This window comes from Triticum aestivum, chromosome 2B (genome assembly GCF_018294505.1).
Source record: "Triticum aestivum cultivar Chinese Spring chromosome 2B, IWGSC CS RefSeq v2.1, whole genome shotgun sequence".
In the NCBI taxonomy this organism is placed as follows: domain Eukaryota; kingdom Viridiplantae; phylum Streptophyta; class Magnoliopsida; order Poales; family Poaceae; genus Triticum; species Triticum aestivum.
Window position 1 is genome coordinate 551,482,690 of NC_057798.1, and position 20,147 is coordinate 551,502,836.

The 20,147-nt window shown below is 41.6% G+C and overlaps 1 protein-coding gene across 2 annotated transcripts in view; it reads right to left on the reverse strand.

Moving 5' to 3' along the window:
• LOC123045973 (DNA mismatch repair protein MSH1, mitochondrial) overlaps positions 1 to 11,181 on the reverse strand; it is a 33,115-nt gene extending 21,934 nt beyond the window's left edge. The window contains exons 1-9 of one of the 2 annotated variants that reach the window (XM_044469237.1): positions 10,893 to 11,181; positions 9,854 to 9,983; positions 9,648 to 9,745; positions 9,134 to 9,209; positions 6,236 to 6,355; positions 5,557 to 5,604; positions 4,802 to 4,866; positions 4,038 to 4,123; positions 1,662 to 1,826 (exon numbers count right to left, since the gene is read on the reverse strand). In XM_044469237.1, the coding sequence (XP_044325172.1) occupies positions 1,662 to 1,826; positions 4,038 to 4,123; positions 4,802 to 4,866; positions 5,557 to 5,604; positions 6,236 to 6,355; positions 9,134 to 9,209; positions 9,648 to 9,745; positions 9,854 to 9,983; positions 10,893 to 11,002 (898 nt within the window). In that variant the 5' untranslated portion in view covers positions 11,003 to 11,181. Of the gene's footprint in view, positions 1 to 1,661; positions 1,827 to 4,037; positions 4,124 to 4,801; positions 4,867 to 5,556; positions 5,605 to 6,235; positions 6,356 to 9,133; positions 9,210 to 9,647; positions 9,746 to 9,853; positions 9,984 to 10,892 lie in introns of those variants that run through there. The other variant, XM_044469238.1, reaches the window with a different exon arrangement.
• Positions 11,182 to 20,147: the final 8,966 nt, after the last annotated feature.

Sequence of the window (20,147 nt, forward strand, 5' to 3'; positions counted from 1 at the left end):
TGGACTGTTTCTGATGGGCTCCAGGCTAACGCTTGGGTTCATGACATCGAGGGCATGCTGGGCGTCCACGAGATCGACCAGTATATATGGCTCTGGCACGCTGTCGAGCACATTACCCTGACCATGGAGCCTGATCGACTCCTCCGGAAATGGACTACGAGCGGATCCTACTCTGCAAAGTCCTGCTACAAGGCCACCTTCCAGGGTTCAATCCATAGTAGGCCTTAGAAATTTGTTTGGAAGAACTGGGCGCCCCCGCAGGTACGTTTCTTTCACTGGCTTGCCGATCAAGACAGATGTTGGACCGCCGACCGCCTGGCACGCCGAGGACTGCAACACCACACCTCATGCCTCCTTTGCACTGGCTTGCCGATCAGGATAGATGTTGGACCGCCGACCGCCTGGCACGCCGAGGACTGCAACACCACACCTCATGCCTCCTTTGCACTGGCTCGCCGATCAGGACAGATGTTGGACCGCCAACCGCTTGGCACGCCAAGGACTGCAACACCAAACCTGATGCCTCCTTTGCTGCCAGAGCACCGAGATGATGAGCCACCTGCTGCTCCGCTGTCCATTCTCTCGACAAGTTTGGCATGAAATTATTGCCTGGCTTCGCATGCCTTGCGCGCCGCCAAACCATGAATCTTCCATCATGGAATGGTGGCACGCTGCTAAACAGTGCACCCCGCAGCCCATGCGCAAGGGCCTCGCCTCTGTCGTCGCTGGCCAGAGAGAGAGAGAGAGAGAGAGAGAGACGAACACGGTGAGACAGTGGTTTTTGTGCTGCGGTAACTATGCAGCGTTTTCTGCTCTTCCCCTTTATCTCTTCTTCTGATACAAAACTGAAACGACTAACCACCCCGGCCAGCTCGCTGTGATCCGGATTGGCCGCACCATCCCACGATCTCCAGATGCACAAGCGCGCCACGCTGACCGGGTTAACAATAACAGAAAGAACGGGACGGAGATCGTGCGTACAGCACGTCCCCATCTACTACATGCATGCTGCATGGAAGTGTCACATCAGCAGCCATGCAATGTTTATTTTAAGAAGAAAAGTACACTAGCCTATGACATGAGCTTAGCATGGCTAACAGCCTTCCATGTCCTTGCTGACCCCATCGATGATCTGGAAACGCCGCAATGAATGTGTCTTCGAGGGCGCCCAACCCACGGTGGGTAACCTTGTTGCGAAGATCAAGGACGAGGCGGCGCTCTGGGCCAAGGCGGGTGCTGCTGGCCTTCGAGACACCATGCCCCAGACCTGGGATGTACATTAATTTCCTGCATTCATCACCACCCCTGTACCTCTCCTAGGAGGATTGTAACATAAACTCTATCTTTTCGATGGAAAGAAAAGTAAGTCTCTTTGTGCTTTCTCAAGAGAAAAAAAAATCTAAATGCAGCCAAGTTTTGTCCGTTTGCCTTCCTTTTATAGGCTTGTTTAGATTTTTCGGTTTCTAATACAAAATTATTTTGGTGCGTGTTCGGGAAAAAAAGTGTTAGTGTCAAAATCTTAGCTGTGATATATTATAAAATAAACAGATGATAATGATAACAACATAAGATACAACTTTCTGGTTTCCAGGTTCCCGAGAAATCATGCCAGGATCATCAAACACATAAAGTAATGGTAGAAGCAATTTATAAATACAAACCTGAAGAATTATTCCTCAGAGAACTGTGAAGGTATAAATGATGATAACGGCATATACGCAGCTTAGTGACTATGGCTTCCTCTGTTAGGCCCTCCTCAGCTGAATAAGTTTTCATGGTTTCTAGCACAGAAATCAAGCAATAGCCTTTCGCCGAGCGTGAAATCCCTGATAAATAAGAACATCAGAATGTGCAATACTTCCATGCTGGAACTAGAGCAGAGCGTCTTATGGAATTCATTAATTAATAACCGGGAAATGTAAAAGTCAAGAATACACGTAAATGATAAAGTATTGCAAGACTTATAAAAAATTAATAGTCACATCCTCCTTCTGCCCAGAAATGTAAGACATGTACCGTTTTGACTAGTAATGTTATGCCTAAAATAGTAAAATGCAATTATTAACATAAAATATTTCAAGACGACACAATAATTGTCGCATGCTCAATCCATATACTTATACACGTACTAGTTGTCAAAGTTTTAAAATGTTGAGTGCATGCATAATAATGTGCCTTATATTTCTGGGCAGATGAAGGACTTGTGCCAAGAGGTTCTGGGTTCGACGCAGCCTCTCTGCATTGCACTGTGCAGGGGACATGTTCAACAGTTAGGTGTGGCGGAGATGCGTATGTTGAGATGGATGTGTGGCCACACGAGGAAGGGTCGAGTCCGGAATGATGATATACGAGATAGGCTTGCCTCGTATAATCCTTCCCCAGACCCCACCAGGTGTGGGAGGTTCTAGCACTGGGTTTGTCCTTTATATTTCTGGGCAGATGGAGTAGTAGCTCACAGCACATAGCACCTTGAAAGTTGCAGGTTTCTACATCATAGCTGCTACCCGAGCTCTCGTCTAATAAACAACAACAACAACAACAACAACAACAAAGCCTTTAGTCCCAAACAAGTTGGGGTAGACTAGAGGTGAAACCCATAAGATCTCGCAACCAACTCATGGCTCTGGCACATGGATAGCAAGCTTCCACGCACCCCTGTCCATAGCTAGCTCTTTGGTGATACTCCAATCCTTCAGGTCTCTCTTAACAGACTCCTCCCATGTCAAATTCGGTCTACCCCGCCCTCTCTTGACATTCTCCGCACGCTTTAGCCGTCCGCTATGCACTGGAGCTTCTAGAGGCCTGCGCTGAATATGCCCAAACCATCTCAGATGATGTTGGTCAAGCTTCTCTTCAATTGGTGCTACCCCAACTCTATCTCGTATATCATCATTCCGGACTCGATCCTTCCTCGTGTGGCCACACATCCATCTCAACATACGCATCTCCGCCACACCTAACTGTTGAACATATCGCCTTTTAGTCGGCCAACACTCAGCGCCATACAACATTGCGGGTCAAACCGCCGTCCTGTAGAACTTGCCTTTTATCTTTTGTGGCACTCTCTTGTCACAAAGAATGCCAGAAGCTTGGCGCCACTTCATCCATCCGGCTTTGATTCGATGATTCACATCTTCATCAATACCCCCATCCTCCTGCAGCTTTAGCCATCCGCTATGCACTGGAGCTTCTGGAGGCCTGCGCTGAATATGCCCAAACCATCTCAGACGATGTTGGTCAAGCTTCTCTTCAATTGGTGCTACCCCAACTCTATCTCGTATATCATCATTCCAGACTCGACCCTTCCTCGTGTGGCCACACATCCATCTCAACATACGCATCTCTGCCACACCTAACTGTTGAACATGTCGCCTTTTAGTCGGCCAACACTCAGCGCCATAAAACATTGCGGGTCAAACCGCCATCCTGTAGAACTTGCCTTTTAGCTTTTGTGGCACTCTCTTGTCACAGAGAATGCCAGAAGCTTGGCGCCACTTCATCCATCCGGCTTTCATTCGATGGTTCACATCTTCATCAATACCCCCATCCTCCTGCAGCATTGACCCCAAATACCGAAAGGTGTCCTTCTGGGGTACCACCTGGCCATCAAGGCTAACCTCCTCCTCCTCACACCTAGTAGTACTGAAACCGCACATCATGTACTTGGTTTTAGTTCTACTAAGCCTAAACCTTTTCGATTCCAAGGTTTGTCTCCATAACTTCCTATTTACCCCCGAGCTCTCGTCTAATACAAACGTAAAACCTTATACATAATACAACTGGAAGAGTATTGTTTCAAGATTTAAGGGTAATAACTAAGACGATGTTCAACATTCATATCATCTAATTTACTTGACCGTTCACGAACGAAACTCCATGCAGATCTCATTTACTATCAAACTCTCAACGTAAAGCACACCGAGCTGCACATGAAATTTTAGGAAACAAACATATCGCAAGTTTAATAGTGGTCTATTTACAGCGGAAAAGAAAAGAATAACAATATAGTTATCTAGAGTTATGGAAGTATAACGTACCAACTACCGGCATTGGGTCGGGAAACTCAAGATCATGGTCTACTTCAGCAAGCCCAAATACATAAGGGCTACCAGGATGTGCATGGCTGTAACAAAAGGTAGAAGTTAAAATAATCAACTGAAGTAATCGCAAGCCATCAAATGTAACATGCTAGTTCTTAGACCCCATCCCAACCGCAGTACAATCCCAAAAAGAAACCTATTAAAGTAGAAACAATATTGTACAAAACGATGGGTGATGCAACAAGAAACAGACTCAAGGGAGATAAACACTACTACATCACTAAATTAGAAAACAGCACATACATGTTTGCAACATCAAATGTCAAAGAAGTTATGACGAACAATCTAATTATGATGAGCCGTGAATAAATGCACGGAATACAATGCAAGACTTTTGAAGTTGGGCCGTGAATAAATGCACAGAATAATCAATCAACATAGTAAAATAGTAAACTTCTCAAACAACATCAACAGTTCACTATTAAATACTCCCTTCGTCTGGGTTTATTGGACCTCCTTGTATGTAGAGTCAAATTTTGACCATAAATTTAATAACTAACAAGATACAAGTTATATGCCAAAAAAATGTGTACATCCTCTTTCGAATAATAATCCAATGACATAATTTTTGTAGCATATAAATCATATTTTGTTAGTCGTATAGTGTTTGACATAAAATACGAGGAGACCCAATAAACCCACACGAAGGAACCAAGTTATAAGCAGAAGTTCTCGAATCGGTTACATCATTATGCAATTACCCAGAAATAAATCGACCTTTCCGAGCACGGGCTTGAGTTGGGCCTTGAATTTCCTCAACTATGCACTGCAGGGCAAAAATAAAAGACAACAATAATGTGTAACGTCACTAAAAGGTTAGCACCAGGAAATTGAGTAGTTAAATGCATCACGCATGCCTAAAGTGATAGGTATATGAATGGTGAAGACATTCAACTTATTGCTATAGTTCACAAAGCATGATCTGGTACTTGATCATAAAAGAGCAAAATGTAAGTGTCACATTACACACACTTGACCAACATTATCTATCAAATCCCCGCGGTAAAGAAAGACCAGGAAAAGACATTCTTACTCGATGCAGTATCATGTGAGCAATTCATGTAAAGTTGTACTAAGTCAGCGACAAGTAATATACTAGATCAGAGGAAGTACAAAAAGCCTGTGCTGCTCATGTGACCAGAAATTTCAGTCCAGCCTGATGATCAGTTCAGGGATGCAATGTCAATAAAAACTAATAGCATCATTCATCTGTATTACAGGCATTCAATTTTTACACCATTTAAGCTTGATGCCAGTGTTCAACGAGATTCAGCCAGACCCACTACTCAATACAGCTCCCAAATGTCATTTCCTGTGGTTCATTGAACTTGTGGCTTATCCAATATGTTGAACATTGGTTTTAGACCTCGGAGTTACATACATATTCCTATAACAGCATAGAACTTGTTTCTATCAATACAATGTATCAAGCACAAGCAATGAGTTGAAACCATACCACAGAATAACCACACCGAGTCAAATCATCCAATGTTTGCCGCAAATTCTGCAAAGGAAATTGCTCATGCCATACTATTTGCAAGAGAACATTAACATCTGAATTAAATAAGAACTGTACTCGCAAATTCTGCAAAGCTACTTGCTCATGTGACATGCGTACTCAAGAAAACATTAACCTATGAATTGAATATTAACTACATCAGATTCAAAATTTCTTCATATCTCTTAGCTTGAGGGGTAACTATAGATATTGCATGTTTGCTTAGATGAGATATGAGCCATATTGAGGAGCATCAAAATTTTGAGAACGATGAGATGCCAGTGAAGGATTTAGACAATAAGTTGTCTATGTTTATTATATTTAGCTGGGGAAAAAAAGGTGAAATAAGATATCCTACGGGATGCTGATTATTCGGCTAAAACTTAAATCATGCACGCAAAAGGAGCACCACTAGATGTCAAATAGATTAATACCTATGTGCTGTCTCTTCATAAATCTAAGTAAAATGTAACATCTGCTCACTATAGAAATACAATGTTTCATATTCTCAGATTCCTTCATGATACTTTGTTTACATACTGATGCAAGAATTTGATGATTCTCTAAGCAGCTCAGTAGTGATGGTCATCTAAGCATACTAAGTATATAGCATAAACAATTTTATGTAACAGCATACCATGATTGGACATCCAGCTTTTGGGATACTGTCAGAACGCAAGCCTCCAAAAGGATTTAAGCCCGCATGCTCTACAAGAATGCAGGCATCAAACCCAATGGCTTCGTAGAAATCTCCTACCTGAACAAGAGGCGAGCTTAGGTGAGTATCCAACTTGGTCTGGGGAGGAGAATCAGAATATAATAGAGAGAATACAAAATATATGAGCATTATTTTTCATAATATGGTGAAAGTGAATCCAGTTGGCTAAGTGGGAATCTAGATAGGGGCATTTAACAAAACGTGCGTAGTCTTAAACCAGACCAATGATCGACCCAGTGGCTCAGCGGTTTTCACACTCAAAGCGCAAGTTCAAAGACCCAACTGATGGTTTAGCAAAATATAATAAAACAGTTGAGCTTGTGGTATAATGGAGATAAGTCTAGGTTATGTAAGCATATTTTACCTCCAAAGGAGGAAAGTCACACATGATAACTTTAAGAAATTCTAGGTTCAGAATCCAAGAGCATGCGAAACATTTTTCACCCAAGCAAGAGTGTTCGTCCAACTAGCACGCAATTTTGTGTGAAGCCAGATTTAGACCATGTTGTGGCCAGTTAAGATTGGTACACATGTGTGACAGTTCTTGAACAAAACCAGGCCGGCACAGGCACCAATTCCCGTACTCCCGGTTGAATCAGTGTCCGGTGTGGATTATGAAACTAGAGAAACAACTAGGATCTTTATCTTTTATGCATCACTGCTTACAAACTAAGCATCCATTACAGGCATGTGACATATCAAAGATTTATAAGAAATGCACAAAGCACATCATTCATGGAGCATGATTTGGCAAAAGCGAGGGACATGAAGCTTGTGTTATGCATGTTCGAACAACTGTCGGGATTAAAGATTAACTTCCATAAAAGTGAATTGTTCTGCTTTGGAAGAGCTAAAGACGAACAAGAAGCTTACAAACAGTTGTTCGGGTGCGAATTGGGGTCTTTACCCTTCACGTATTTGGGTATACCAATCCACCATCGCAAGCTTTCCAACAAAGAATGGAAGTGCATTGAGGATCGATTTGAAAAAAAACTAAGCTGCTGGAAGGGCAAGCTTATGTCATACGGAGGCCGACTAATTCTCATTAATTCGGTTCTCACGAGTATGCCTATGTTTCTCTTGTCCTTTTTTGAGGTACCAGTTGGAGTCCAGAAAAGGCTAGATTTCTATCGATCGCGCTTCTTCTGGCAGAGTGACAAATTAAAACGAAAGTACAGACTCGCTAAATGGGATATCATTTGTAGGCCGAAAGACCAAGGGGGTCTCGGCATTGAAAATTTAGAGGTGAAGAACAGATGTCTTCTCAGCAAGTGGCTGCATAAGCTATCTGTAGAGACGGATGCCACATGGGCCCAGATTCTGCGTAATAAGTACCTTCAATCCAAAACCTTATCCCAGGTGATGGTAAGGCCGACTGATTCGCCTTTTTGGAAAGGACTGATGAGAGTGAAATCAGTTTTTTTTAATAGGACAAAATTTGTAGTTGGAAACGGTACTACCATGAGATTTTGGGAGGATACATGGCTAGGGGAGACGCCCCTTGCACTCCAATATCCCTCTCTATAATATTGTTCAGCGAAGAGACACTTACGTTGCAACAGTATTACAGTCCAATCCTCTTAATATTCAATTCAGGAGGACGTTAGCGGGAAACTGTTAGGAAGTTTGGCTCCATCTTGTGAGAAGATTGATGGATGTTCACCTATCTCAACAGCCCGATCAGTTGCACTGGAAACTAACTAAGAATGGAGAGTTTTCGGTTAAATCCATGTATTTGGATGTTATCAACTCTTAACTCTATTCCTCATTCAAAACATGTTTGGAAAGTCAAAGTACCTTTAAAAATTAAAGTGTTTATGTGGTTTGTCCATAAACAAGTCATTCTAACACGTTATTTGGGACGTGGCTAGATGGGATAGATTCAGAAACAGCAAGATATATCCATGTAGGAGTATGTGCTTTATTATGGGCGGTTTGGAACTGCAGAAACGATTTGGTTTTTAACAGAACAACAAATATTCATTTCTTGCAGGTTATCTTCCGGGCCACTACACTAATCCGTATGTGGTCGCTACTCACTCCGACGGAGGCCAGGGAGCGTTTGGTTACTGGATCTATCCGATGGGAGACGGTAGCACGGGCTATCTTCAACCGGTTTGGATGGCGGTCATGTAATAGGATAGGTGTTTAGTTTCCTATCTGTTTTTGCCTGCCGGTTGTGGCTATCCTGTTGTTTTGCTTATGCTCTTTGTGAGCCTTTTTACTTTTGAGACCTGAAGACTTTTGCTTATCAATAATATAGCTGTATGCATCATTCTGATACAGAGGCCGGGGGATAACCTCCTTTTCGGAAAAAACATCATCACATGTAAATGTCATAGAGATCTCAAGATATAAGGATGTAAAAAAAGAGATCTTAAGATATAAGGATGTAAAAAAAGAGAGATCTCAAGATATAAGCAAAGGGTTTTGATAACTTTTAGCATTGTTTTCCTTTCCTGAGTAACTATATGGATTAGAGTTAGAGGTATTGAGTTTCATAAACTAAACAGACCACCAAAAAACTTAAGCTATTGAAAAATGGTACTCAATATACTTCAACATCTTCCCACACGTCTATGAACCAGGCTTCCAGGACTAAGACAGGGACTTGTAATGGTCGCAATTATTTTTCTTAATATAGCAGCAGCCACGTATACACCGCAGGACCCTTCAACCATGATATCATACTGATTTCATGCACAAACCAATTCACCCAAAAAGTAGCCGATGAGGAAAGGTGGCCCAACATAGTTCCATATTTCTCCCATTAGATGATCGAGCATACGGATTTATTAGGATGGAGTAGTAGCATACTCTGCAAAGTAGGACCTCGCGAGGAAACTTCGATTTGAATTGTAACATCTCCATGTTCAGGGTTCCATCCTTTAAGCTGCAAAGGATCATGGCAACTTATCAACATGACAAAGAAAATAGCATGAAAATGGATCTGATTTCACCGGGAAAATTTTGATATAAGCAAAGGAGAACTATCCCTGCAAGGAAGGTACTAACTACTAGCTACTGATGATACAAAATCACAGCAAACTTCTCGGGGCTGGCTAGATAGGTTTGTCTTCTTGAGACAAAAATTCTACCATGATTTCTGTTAAATGTCTACGATAACAAGGTAAAGATAAGAACATGCAAACTCTAATACAAATAAGAAAACCAAAAGGACGGAGCAATCCACAGAGAGTCAGGAAGCAGTATAAATATCATGTTAACCACTTAAAACAAGGTGTATTTAAAAAAAATAACAATTTGTTTGACCATATGAGATATGACCGTTGCATAATTATGTTCAGGATGTGTCAAGCATCTGATTCACCTTCCATTCCTTAAAGTTGGATCCAACCCTAATATGTTCGAATACACGAGCCTCTGAGTCAATTGCACGGATGATGGTTTCCTGCAGCTCTCCATTCTCTGGAAACAATAAATAAGAAAACGAGAGTGACAAAACAGAAGCATCAGCGTCGAAACATGGAAGTGAAAAACACCTCAGAACCAGAGAAGCCAAATGTTTGCAAGCACCTCTTTCCACCACATAATATGAGACAGCATGCCTTCGTTGCAGAGATTCCCCTGTTTGTTCACCTTACTAGACACCATCGAAATGCTCCGTGAAACCTTCCTTGGTTTGGACCAAGACCTGTTGAATAACCTGGAGTAGAGACAGTCATCAAGATTAAGAAAGCAATCTAAAACTCTAAATACGCCAGATTATTATCAACTTTGATCAAAAAGCACATCAAAGCACTTTAATCTTCAGCAAAAATAGGTGCATGTACATAGTGCAATAATTTATATGCAACAAATTCTTTGATCACTCCGTTCCGTGTATCCTTCAAAGTTTGCTCAGCTGAAATTGAACTGGCTCATATTGGTGACATTACTTGTATTGCTGAGTGATATCACAGAATTGTTTTATCTTAACATGACTGGATTTTCCAGGACATATATGTTCAACATTACGTCGCTCGTCAACGCTCGGTGCTCACTGGTTTCATCCCCGATAACTAAGCTTGTGGCGCAGTGCAGCACACACTGCCAGTTGCATATCTGTGTGCGTTTCGTGAAAAATCACAAAAGCATCCTCTGCCAATGACCTTCTGTTGGCTATTAAAATCTCAGCATTTAAACTTGAGTTCTTAATACGAATAGGCTACCTAGATAGGAACTTCGGGATAGAGCTTATAATCAACTAATGTATGACCAATTTTTAAGCCAATTTTTAAGTGCAAATCTTAAGCCAGTGGTCCTAGCCTGGACACAGATACTCTTTTCCGCATCATCTTGTTAACAATAGTATATGGTACAAACAGCGACGAGGTTGGTGTTGACGGATTTCGAAAAGGTTTATCCAGAGACAGGATGCGTTTAAAATGTCCACGGAGTTTTAAAAAATTCAAAAACTTATTCCCCCGGCCCCCGCGGGTGCCGGTAGGCCGCACTCTAAAATCCACACCAATGCCGGTGTCCCACGCTCCGGCAATATCCATACCAACAGAAAAAAAATCAACAGAACCCCACACGCCACAAAATATTCGCGGCAAGGAGTGAGGAAGCTCACAGGATGGGGAGCGGGGAACGGCACGAGCGGCGGCGCCGGAGGATCGAGTCGGCGACGGGGAGCCACCGCGGCGCGGCGGCCACGACCGAGCTCGCCAGCAGCCGATGCATCACGACGGCGCGGCGCCGGAGCGGAGCTAGGGTTTTGCGGCCTCTCCGGCCCGCGAGTCGGAGAGACAGAGGCCGATAGGCAGGGGAGGAAGTGGTGTCGGGTTTTGGGAAATGTCGGGGTGCGCGAGCAGCAGGCAGGAGTAATGGTCGGGGAGGGCTTTCTTGTCGCGCGCTTCCCTATGCGGTGCGCACCCTTCCCGTTGGGTCTGACTGCTGGGGCCGAGGGGTCACGGGCTCGCGGTTACCCTGAGTCTATGGCAGGCCTGGTACCTTTTCCTGCTCTATACGGCTATAAGCCTATACCCCTCAAATTTCTAAAAAAAAAAAGTCTATACCCCTCAAAAAGTTTGCCAAAATAAAAAGGTTGCGGAAAAAAACTCAAAAAAATGTTGTTTTTAACATGGTAGAATCAAAGTTGCTTACATACACGAGCATACACTTATCGCTATGATGCACGCACACCCTACACATATGAGCACCTTTGAGAGACAAGCAGGCGTAGCATTAAGATTTTACGAAGTCACCACAAGCGTCTCGCAAACAACGGGAACGTCTCCTCCCGCAGAACGAACATTGCTAGGAGCCTGAAATAAATTTAGCAATAATGTGAGCACCAATGTCAAGTTTAGGATTTGAAACCTGATGGGATGGGGATACCACTGTCCTCCTAACAATCGTGGATTACATGTCAAAAAGGAAGTAGGTTGGATTTGAATTGTTTCCGAAATTTCTTTTGAGAACAACTATTATTTTATCCTAAAAAAACTATATTTTAATTTTACTTTTTTGTACTAAGCTAGCTTGGATGGCTAGGTTTTTGTGGTGGAAACAGCCTACCAAAATTCAAGTCATATACTTGACACCACGAAGACGATAATCACCAGGGATAGACCTTGAGGCAGCCTCCAACCCTTCAGAAACTCATAGGCGTAAATCAAAAGTTGATTCCTCACCTAGAACTCCTATCACCTAGGAGTCTGCAAAGAGCAGCAACAACAACAACAAAGGGGAAAGCTCGGAATTTGCTCAAATCACTAATTACTTTGGTCAAAAGAGATCAGACGAGTGGATCTATGCTTGGGTGAAATCTCTCTCAACACTCTTAGGAATTCATCAGCCAAGTTTCTTTTATAGTGGAGACCAAAGTAGTCGCTTTCCTACACAAAACTTACAAACAGACAATCCGATTGTTGTTCTATGCAAAGAACGGGCAGCAAAACCAGAGGCTCGCCAATAGTACAGATGTCAAGTGTTGGACAGTTTGGCCAGACTGGGCCAGGGCAGGTCCCCAACAGTGTGTCGACTGTCCTGCTTCCCTCAAGGAGGGTCTGGAATACCCTAAGCTTGTCATGGGGCTAGTATCTGCCAATGCATCCCCTAAGATTGGTCGTGCTCAAGGGGGGTAACGACCATTTCGTACATGTATTTGTTGGACGAGCCAGGGGAGCTTAGTTGCATCCTTTTCTATTTTGATTTTTCGATCATTCATGTTCTATATTTAAAAAGTTCATATAAATTCAAACTCATAATACATGATGTAATCCTCAGTGGGCTTTTTGAAAATTAATTAAATTTTGGACTCTCATAAAGTTTATCGTAATTTTAAAGATGTCGTTTAATAAATTCAAAGAGTAAAGTTGTGTAAATGGCAATTGTATGTTTCTACAAGTTTGTCATAATATTTCTGAAAGTTTATCTGTGTTGTTTGAAAGCTATATTGTCCTCGATGCCAAGCTTGTAACAAAACTATTGGAATTTGTCTTTCCCCTATTTGTTATTTCCTTTGCATTTGAGGTGAAATGGAATAGGGCATTGTGGTTATTGCACATCTCATGTCTCGACGGCCTTTTGATACATTTGGAAGTAAACTCTGTAGAATCTCATGGTGGGTACCTGCCATTAACCGCGCTCCTAGAACAAAACACAAAAAAAAAGGAACACCACACTCATGTGTAGAGCAACCTAGCCCATCAAATGAAATCATTACCACACCAAGGTTAGATGGTTTGGGTGTGTATTTGTCTCGTTGGCTGTGATTTTCCCAGCTTGCATGACAATTATTTATAGATCTAGGGACTCTTTTATTCAAATTATTTTATAACATTTAATTGGCATTGGAGACGTCAGAGTTGAAGGTGGTGTTGTACATGTGCTCGAGAATGTTAGACTCGTTGCAAGGGTTTGAATAAATATAATTCTGCTTAGTAAAATTTATGGCAATGGTAGTGTCTACAAAGTGGACAGAGACAAGGAACTAATTTTGCTTAGTAAACATTATGCCAATGGTAGTGTCTAGAAAGTGGACAGAAACAAGGAAACTAATAGCCTATAAGGAAAAAAGAATACTCGAGATAAAGGGAACAAGGACCAATGTTATTGAAACAACACAAAGTTGTGGAGGAGCAACTCCACCTTGCCACTATACTGTGTATAACACAAGTGTTGAAGGAACTACTTCAACACTCCGGTGTAGCATCTTAAGATTTTACAAAGTCACCACAAGCATCTCGCAAACAACGGGAATGTCTCCTCTCGCAGAACGAACATCGCCAAGAGCCTGAAACAAATTCAGCAATAGTGTGAGCACCAATGTCAAGTTTAGGATTTTAAATCTGGTGGGCTGGGGATACCACTGTCCTCCTAACAATCGTGGATTACACGTCAAAAAGGAGGTAGGCTGGATTTGAATTGTTTCCAAAATTTCTTTTGAGAACAACTATTATTTTTTCCTAAAAAAACTATATTTTAATTTTACTTTTTTGAACTAAGCTAGCTTGGATGGCTAGGTTTTTGTGGTGGAAACAGCCTACCGAAATTCAAGTCCTATACTTGACACCAAGAAGACGATAATCACCAGGGATAGACCTTGAGGCAGCCTCCAACCCTTCAGAAACTCGTAGGCGTAAATCACAAAGTTGATTCCTCACCGAGAACTCCTATCACCTAGGAGTCTGCAAAGAGCAGCAACAACAACAAAGAGGAAAGCTCAGAATTTGCTCAAATCACTAATTACTTTGGTCAAAAGAGATCAGACGAGTGGATCTATGCTTGGGTGAAATCTCTCTCAACACTCTTAGGAATTCATCAGCCGAGTTTCTTTTATAGTGGAGACCAATAGTCGCTTTCCTACAGAAAACTTATAAACAGACAATCCGGTTGTTGTTCTATGCAAAGAACGGGCAGTAAAACCAGAGGCTCGCCAATAGTACAGATGTCAAGTGTTGGACAGTTTGGCCAGACTGGGCGAGGGCAGGTCCCCAACAGTGTGTCGACTGTCCTGCTTCCCTTAAGGAGGGTCTGGAATACCCTAAGCTTGTCATGGGGCTAGTATCTGCCAATGCATCCCCTAAGATTGGTCGTGCTCAAGGGGGTTAACGACCATTTCGTACATGTATTTGTTGGATGAGCTAGGGGAGCTTAGTTGCATATTTTTCTATTTTGATTTTTTGATCATTCATGTTCTATATTTAAGAAGTTCATATAAATTCAAACTCATAATCCATGATGTAATCCTTAGTGGGCTTTTTGAAAATTAATTAAATTTTGGACTCTCATAAAGTTTATCATAATTTTAAAGATGTCATCTAATAAATTCAAAGAGTAAAGTTGTGTAAATGGTAATTGTATGTTTCTACAAGTTTGTCATAATATTTCTAAAAGTTTGTCTGTGTTATTTGAAAGCTATATTGTCCTCAATGCCAAGCTTGTAACAAAACTATTGGAATTTGTCTTTCCCCTATTTGTTATTTCCTTTGAATTTGAGGTGAAAGGAATAGGGCATTGTGGTTATTGCACATCTCATGTCTCGACGGCCTTTTGATACATTTGGAAGTAAACTCTGTAGAATCTCATGGTGGGTACCTGCCATTAACCGCGCTCCTAGAACTAAACACATAAAAACACAAGGAACACCACACTCATGTGTAGAACAACCTAGCCCATCAAATGAAATCCTTACCGCACCAAGGTTAGATGGTTTGGGTGTGTATTTATCTCGTTGGCTGTGATTTTCCCAGCTTGCATGACAATTATTTATAGATTTAGGGACTCTTTTATTCAAATTATTTTATAACATTTATTTGGCATTGGAGACGTCAGAGTTGAAGGTGGTGTTGTACATGTGCTCGAGAATGTTAGACTCGTTGCAAGGGTTTGAATAAATATAATTTTGCTTAGTAAAATTTATGGCAATGGTAGTGTCTACAAAGTGGACAGAAACAAGGAACTAATTTTGCTTAATAAACATTATGCCAATGGTAGTGTCTACAAAGTGGACAGAAACAACGAAACTAAGAGCCTATAAGGAAAAAAGAATACTAGAGATAAAGGGAACAAGGACCAATGTTATTGAAACAACACAAAGTTGTGGAGGAGCAACTCCACCTTGCCACTATAATGTATATAACACAAGTGTTGAAGGAACTACTTCAACACTCCGGTGTAGCATCTTAAGATTTTACGAAGTCACCACAAGCGTCTCGCAAACAACGAGAACGTCTCCTCCCGCAGAACGAACATCACCAAGAGCCTGAAACAAATTCAGCAATAGTGTGAGCACCAATGTCAAGTTTAGGATTTTAAACCTGGTGGGCTGGGGATACCACTGTCCTCCTAACAATCGTGGATTACACGTCAAAAAGGAAGTAGGCTAGATTTGAATTGTTTCCGAAAATTCTTCTGAGAACAACTATTATTTTTTCCTAAAAAAACTATATTTTAATTTTATTTTTTTGAACTAAGCTAGCTTGGATGGCTAGGTTTTTGTGGTGGAAACAGCCTACCAAAATTCAAGCCCTATACTTGACACCACGAAGACGATAATCACCAGGGATAGACCTTGAGGCAGCCTCCAACCCTTCAGAAACTCATAGGCGTAAATCACAAAGTTGATTCCTCACCAAGAACTCCTATCACCTAGGAGTCTGCAAAGAGCAGCAACAACAACAAAGAGGAAAGCTCAGAATTTTCTCAAATCACCAATTACTTTGGTCAAAAGAGATCAAACGAGTGGATCTATGCTTGGGTGAAATCTCTCTCGACACTCTTAGGAATTCATCAGCCCAGTTTCTTTTGTAGTGGAGACCAAAGTAGTCGCTTTCCTACAGAAAACTTACAGACAGACAATCCGGTTTTTTGTTCTATGCAAAGAACGGGCAGCAAAACCAGAGGCTCACCAATAGTACATATGTCAAGTGTTGGACAGTTTGGCTAGACTGGGCCAGGGCATGTCCCCAACAGTGTGTCGACTGTACTGCTTCCCTTAAGGAGGGTCTGGAATACCCTAAGTTTGTCATGGGGCTAGTATCTGCCAATGCATCCCCTAAGATTGGTCGTGCTCAAGGGGGTTAACGACCATTTCGTACATGTATTTGTTGGATGAGCTAGGGGAGCTTAGTTGCATCTTTTTCTATTTTGATTTTTTGATCATTCATGTTCTATATTTAAAAAGTTCATATAAATTCAAAGTCATAATCCATGATGTAATCATCAGTGGGCTTTTTGAAATTTATTAAAATTTGGACTCTCATAAAGTTTATCATAATTTTAAAGATGTCATTTAATAAATTCAAAGAGTAAAGTTGTGTAAATGGTAATTATATGTTTCTACAAGTTTGTCATAATATTTCTGAAAGTTTGTCTACGTTATTTGAAAGCTATATTATCCTCGATGCCAAGCTTGTAACAAAACTATTGGAATTTGTCTTTCCCCTATTTGTTATTTCCTTTGCATTTGAGGTGAAAGGGAATAGGGCATTGTGGCTATTGCACATCTCATGTCTCGACGGCCTTTTGATACATTTGGAAGTAAACTCTGTAGAATCTCATGGTGGGTACCTGCCATTAACCGCGCTCCTAGAACAAAACACAAAAAAAAACAAAAGGAACACCACACTCATGTGTATAGCAACCTAGCCCATCAAATGAAATCCTTACCACACCAATGTTAGATGGTTTGGGTGTGTATTTGTCTCATTGGCTGTGATTTTCCCAGCTTGCATGACAATTATTTATAGATCTAGGGACTCTTCTATCAAATTATTTTATAACATTTAATTGGCATTGGAGATGTCAGACTTGAAGGTGGTGTTGTACATGTGCTCGAGAATGTTAGACTCGTTGCAAGGGTTTGAATAAATATAATTTTGCTTAGTAAAATTTATGGCAATGGTAGTGTCTACAAAGTGGATAGAAACAAGGAACTAATTTTGCTTAGTAAACATTATGCCAATGGTTGTGTCTACAAAGTGGACAGAAACAACGAAACTAAGAGCCTATAAGGAAAAAAGAATACTCGAGATAAAGGGAACAAGGACCAATGTTATTGAAACAACACAAAGTTGTGGAGGAGCAACTCCACCTTGCCACTATCATGTGTATAACACAAGTGTTGAAGGAACTACTTCAACACTCCAGTGTAGCTTCTTAAGATTTTATGAAGTCACCACAAGAGTCTCGCGAACAACGGGAACGTCTCCTCCCGCAGAACGAACATCGCCAAGAACCTGAAATAAATTCAGCAATAGTGTGAGCACCAATGTCAAGTTTAGGATTTGAAACCTGGTGGGCTGGGGATACCACTGTCCTCCTAACAATCGTGGATTACACGTCAAAAAGGAAGTAGGATGGATTTGAATTGTTTCCGAAATTTCTTTTGAGAACAACTATTATTTTTTCCTAAAAAAACTATATTTTAATTTTACTTTTTTGAACTAAGCTAGCTTGGATGGCTAGGTTTTTGTGGTGGAAACAGCCTACCGAAATTCAAGTCCTATACTTGACACCACGAAGACGATAATCACCAGGGATAAACCTTGAGGCAGCCTCCAACCCTTCTGAAACTCATAGGCGTAAATCACAAAATTTGATTCCTCACCAAGAACTCCTATCACCTAGGAGTCTGCAAAGAGCAGCAACAACAACAAAGAGGAAAGCTCGGAATTTTCTCAAATCAATAATTACTTTGGTCAAAATAGATCAAACGAGCGGATCTATGCTTGGGTGAAATCTCTCTCAACACTCTTAGGAATTCATCAGCCCAGTTTCTTTTATAGTGGAGCCAAAGTAGTATATTTCCTACAGAAAACTTACAAACAGACAATCCGGTTGTTGTTGTATGCAAAGAACGGGCAGCAAAACCAGAGGCTCGCCAATAGTACAGATGTCAAGTGTTGGACAGTTTGGCCAGACTTGGCGAGGGCAGGTCCCCAACAGTGTGTCGACTGTCCTGCTTCCCTCAAGGAGGGTCTGGAATACCCTAAGCTTGTCATGGGGCTAGTATCTGCCAATGCATCCCCTAAGATTGGTCGTGCTCAAGGGGGGTAACGACCATTTCATACATGTATTTGTTGGACGAGCCAGGGGAGCTTAGTTGCATCCTTTTCTATTTTGATTTTTCGATCATTCATGTTCTATATTTAAAAAGTTCATATAAATTCAAACTCATAATCCATGATGTAATCCTCAGTGGGCTTTTTGAAAATTAATTAAATTTTGGACTCTCATAAAGTTTATCGTAATTTTAAAGATGTCGTTTAATAAATTCAAAGAGTAAAGTTGTGTAAATGGTAATTGTATGTTTCTACAAGTTTGTCATAATATTTCTGAAAGTTTATCTGTGTTATTTGAAAGCTATATTGTCCTCGATGCCAAGCTTGTAACAAAACTATTGGAATTTGTCTTTCCCCTATTTGTTATTTCCTTTGCATTTGAGGTGAAATGGAATAGGGCATTGTGGTTATTGCACATCTCATGTCTCGACGGCCTTTTGATACATTTGGAAGTAAACTCTGTAGAATCTCATGGTGGGTACCTGAAAGCACAAGTGCTCCCTAGGTGGTTTTGGTAATTAATGTCAACATATCTCTTGTTGGACTAACACTTTTATCTAGTATGTTTCAGATAAGTTCAACAATGGAGTGGCATGGACTAAAGGATGTGGGAACTCCTTCAAGATGCTAAGGACAAAGGATTGGCTCAAGCTTCAAGCTCAAGACTCTTCATTTTACATTTTAGTGATCCAAGATCACACTGAGTCTATAGCAAAAGCCAATACTATCAAGGAGGGATGAGGTGTTGCTTAATGAGCCTCTTGCTTCAAGTGCTTAGTGATATGCTCCAAATTCCCTCAACTACTTTCCCACTTCCACACATATGTCCTAAACCTAAAGTCAAACTCGGCCCCACTGATTCTTCCTATGCGGCACCACCGAGTTTGGATGTCTTAGCCACTGCCACAAACCCTAGGCAAATCGGTCTCACCGATAGGGATCTCGGTCTCACCGAGATGGGATTGTAATCTCTCTGTGTATGTCCATTATCAAAATCGGTCTCACCGAGTTTGAGCAATCGGTACTACCAAGATTACAATGCGAACTTTCTGGTTGACTCATAACCAAAATCGGTCCCACCGAGTTTGATAATCGGTCCAACCGAGTTTGCTTGACCAACTCTCTTGTTAGCTTGTTACCAAAATCGGTCTCACCGAGATTACGTTATGCCCTAACCCTAACCGAATCGGTCCTACCGAGTTGCATTTCGGTTCCACCGAAAATCCTAACGGTCACTAGATTTGCTAAATCGGTCCGACCGAGTCTGTTGAATCGGTCCCACCGAGTTTGGTAAATTGTGTGTGACGGTTAGATTTTATGTGGAGGCTATATATACCCCTCCACCTCCTCTTCATTCGTGGAGAGAGCCATCAGACTGAACCTACACTTCCAGCATCCTATTTCTGAGAGAGAACTACCTACTCATGTGTTGAGGCCAAGATATTCCATTCCTACCATATGAATCTTGATCTCTAGCCTTCTCCAAGTTGCTTTCCACTCAAACCCTCTTTCCACCAGATCCAAATCATGTGAGAGAGAGTTGAGTGTTGGGGAGACTATCATTTGAAGCACAAGAGCAAGGAGTTCATCATCAACGCACCATTTGTTACTTCTTGGAGAGTGGTGTCTCCTAGATTGGCTAGGTGTCACTTGGGAGCCTCCGACAAGATTGTGGAGTTGAACCAAGGAGTTTGTAAGGGCAAGGAGATCGCCTACTTCGTGAAGATCTACCGCTAGTGAGGCAAGTCCTTCGTGGGCGATGGCCATGGTGGGATACACAAGGTTGCTTCTTCATGGACCGTTTGTGGGTGGAGCCC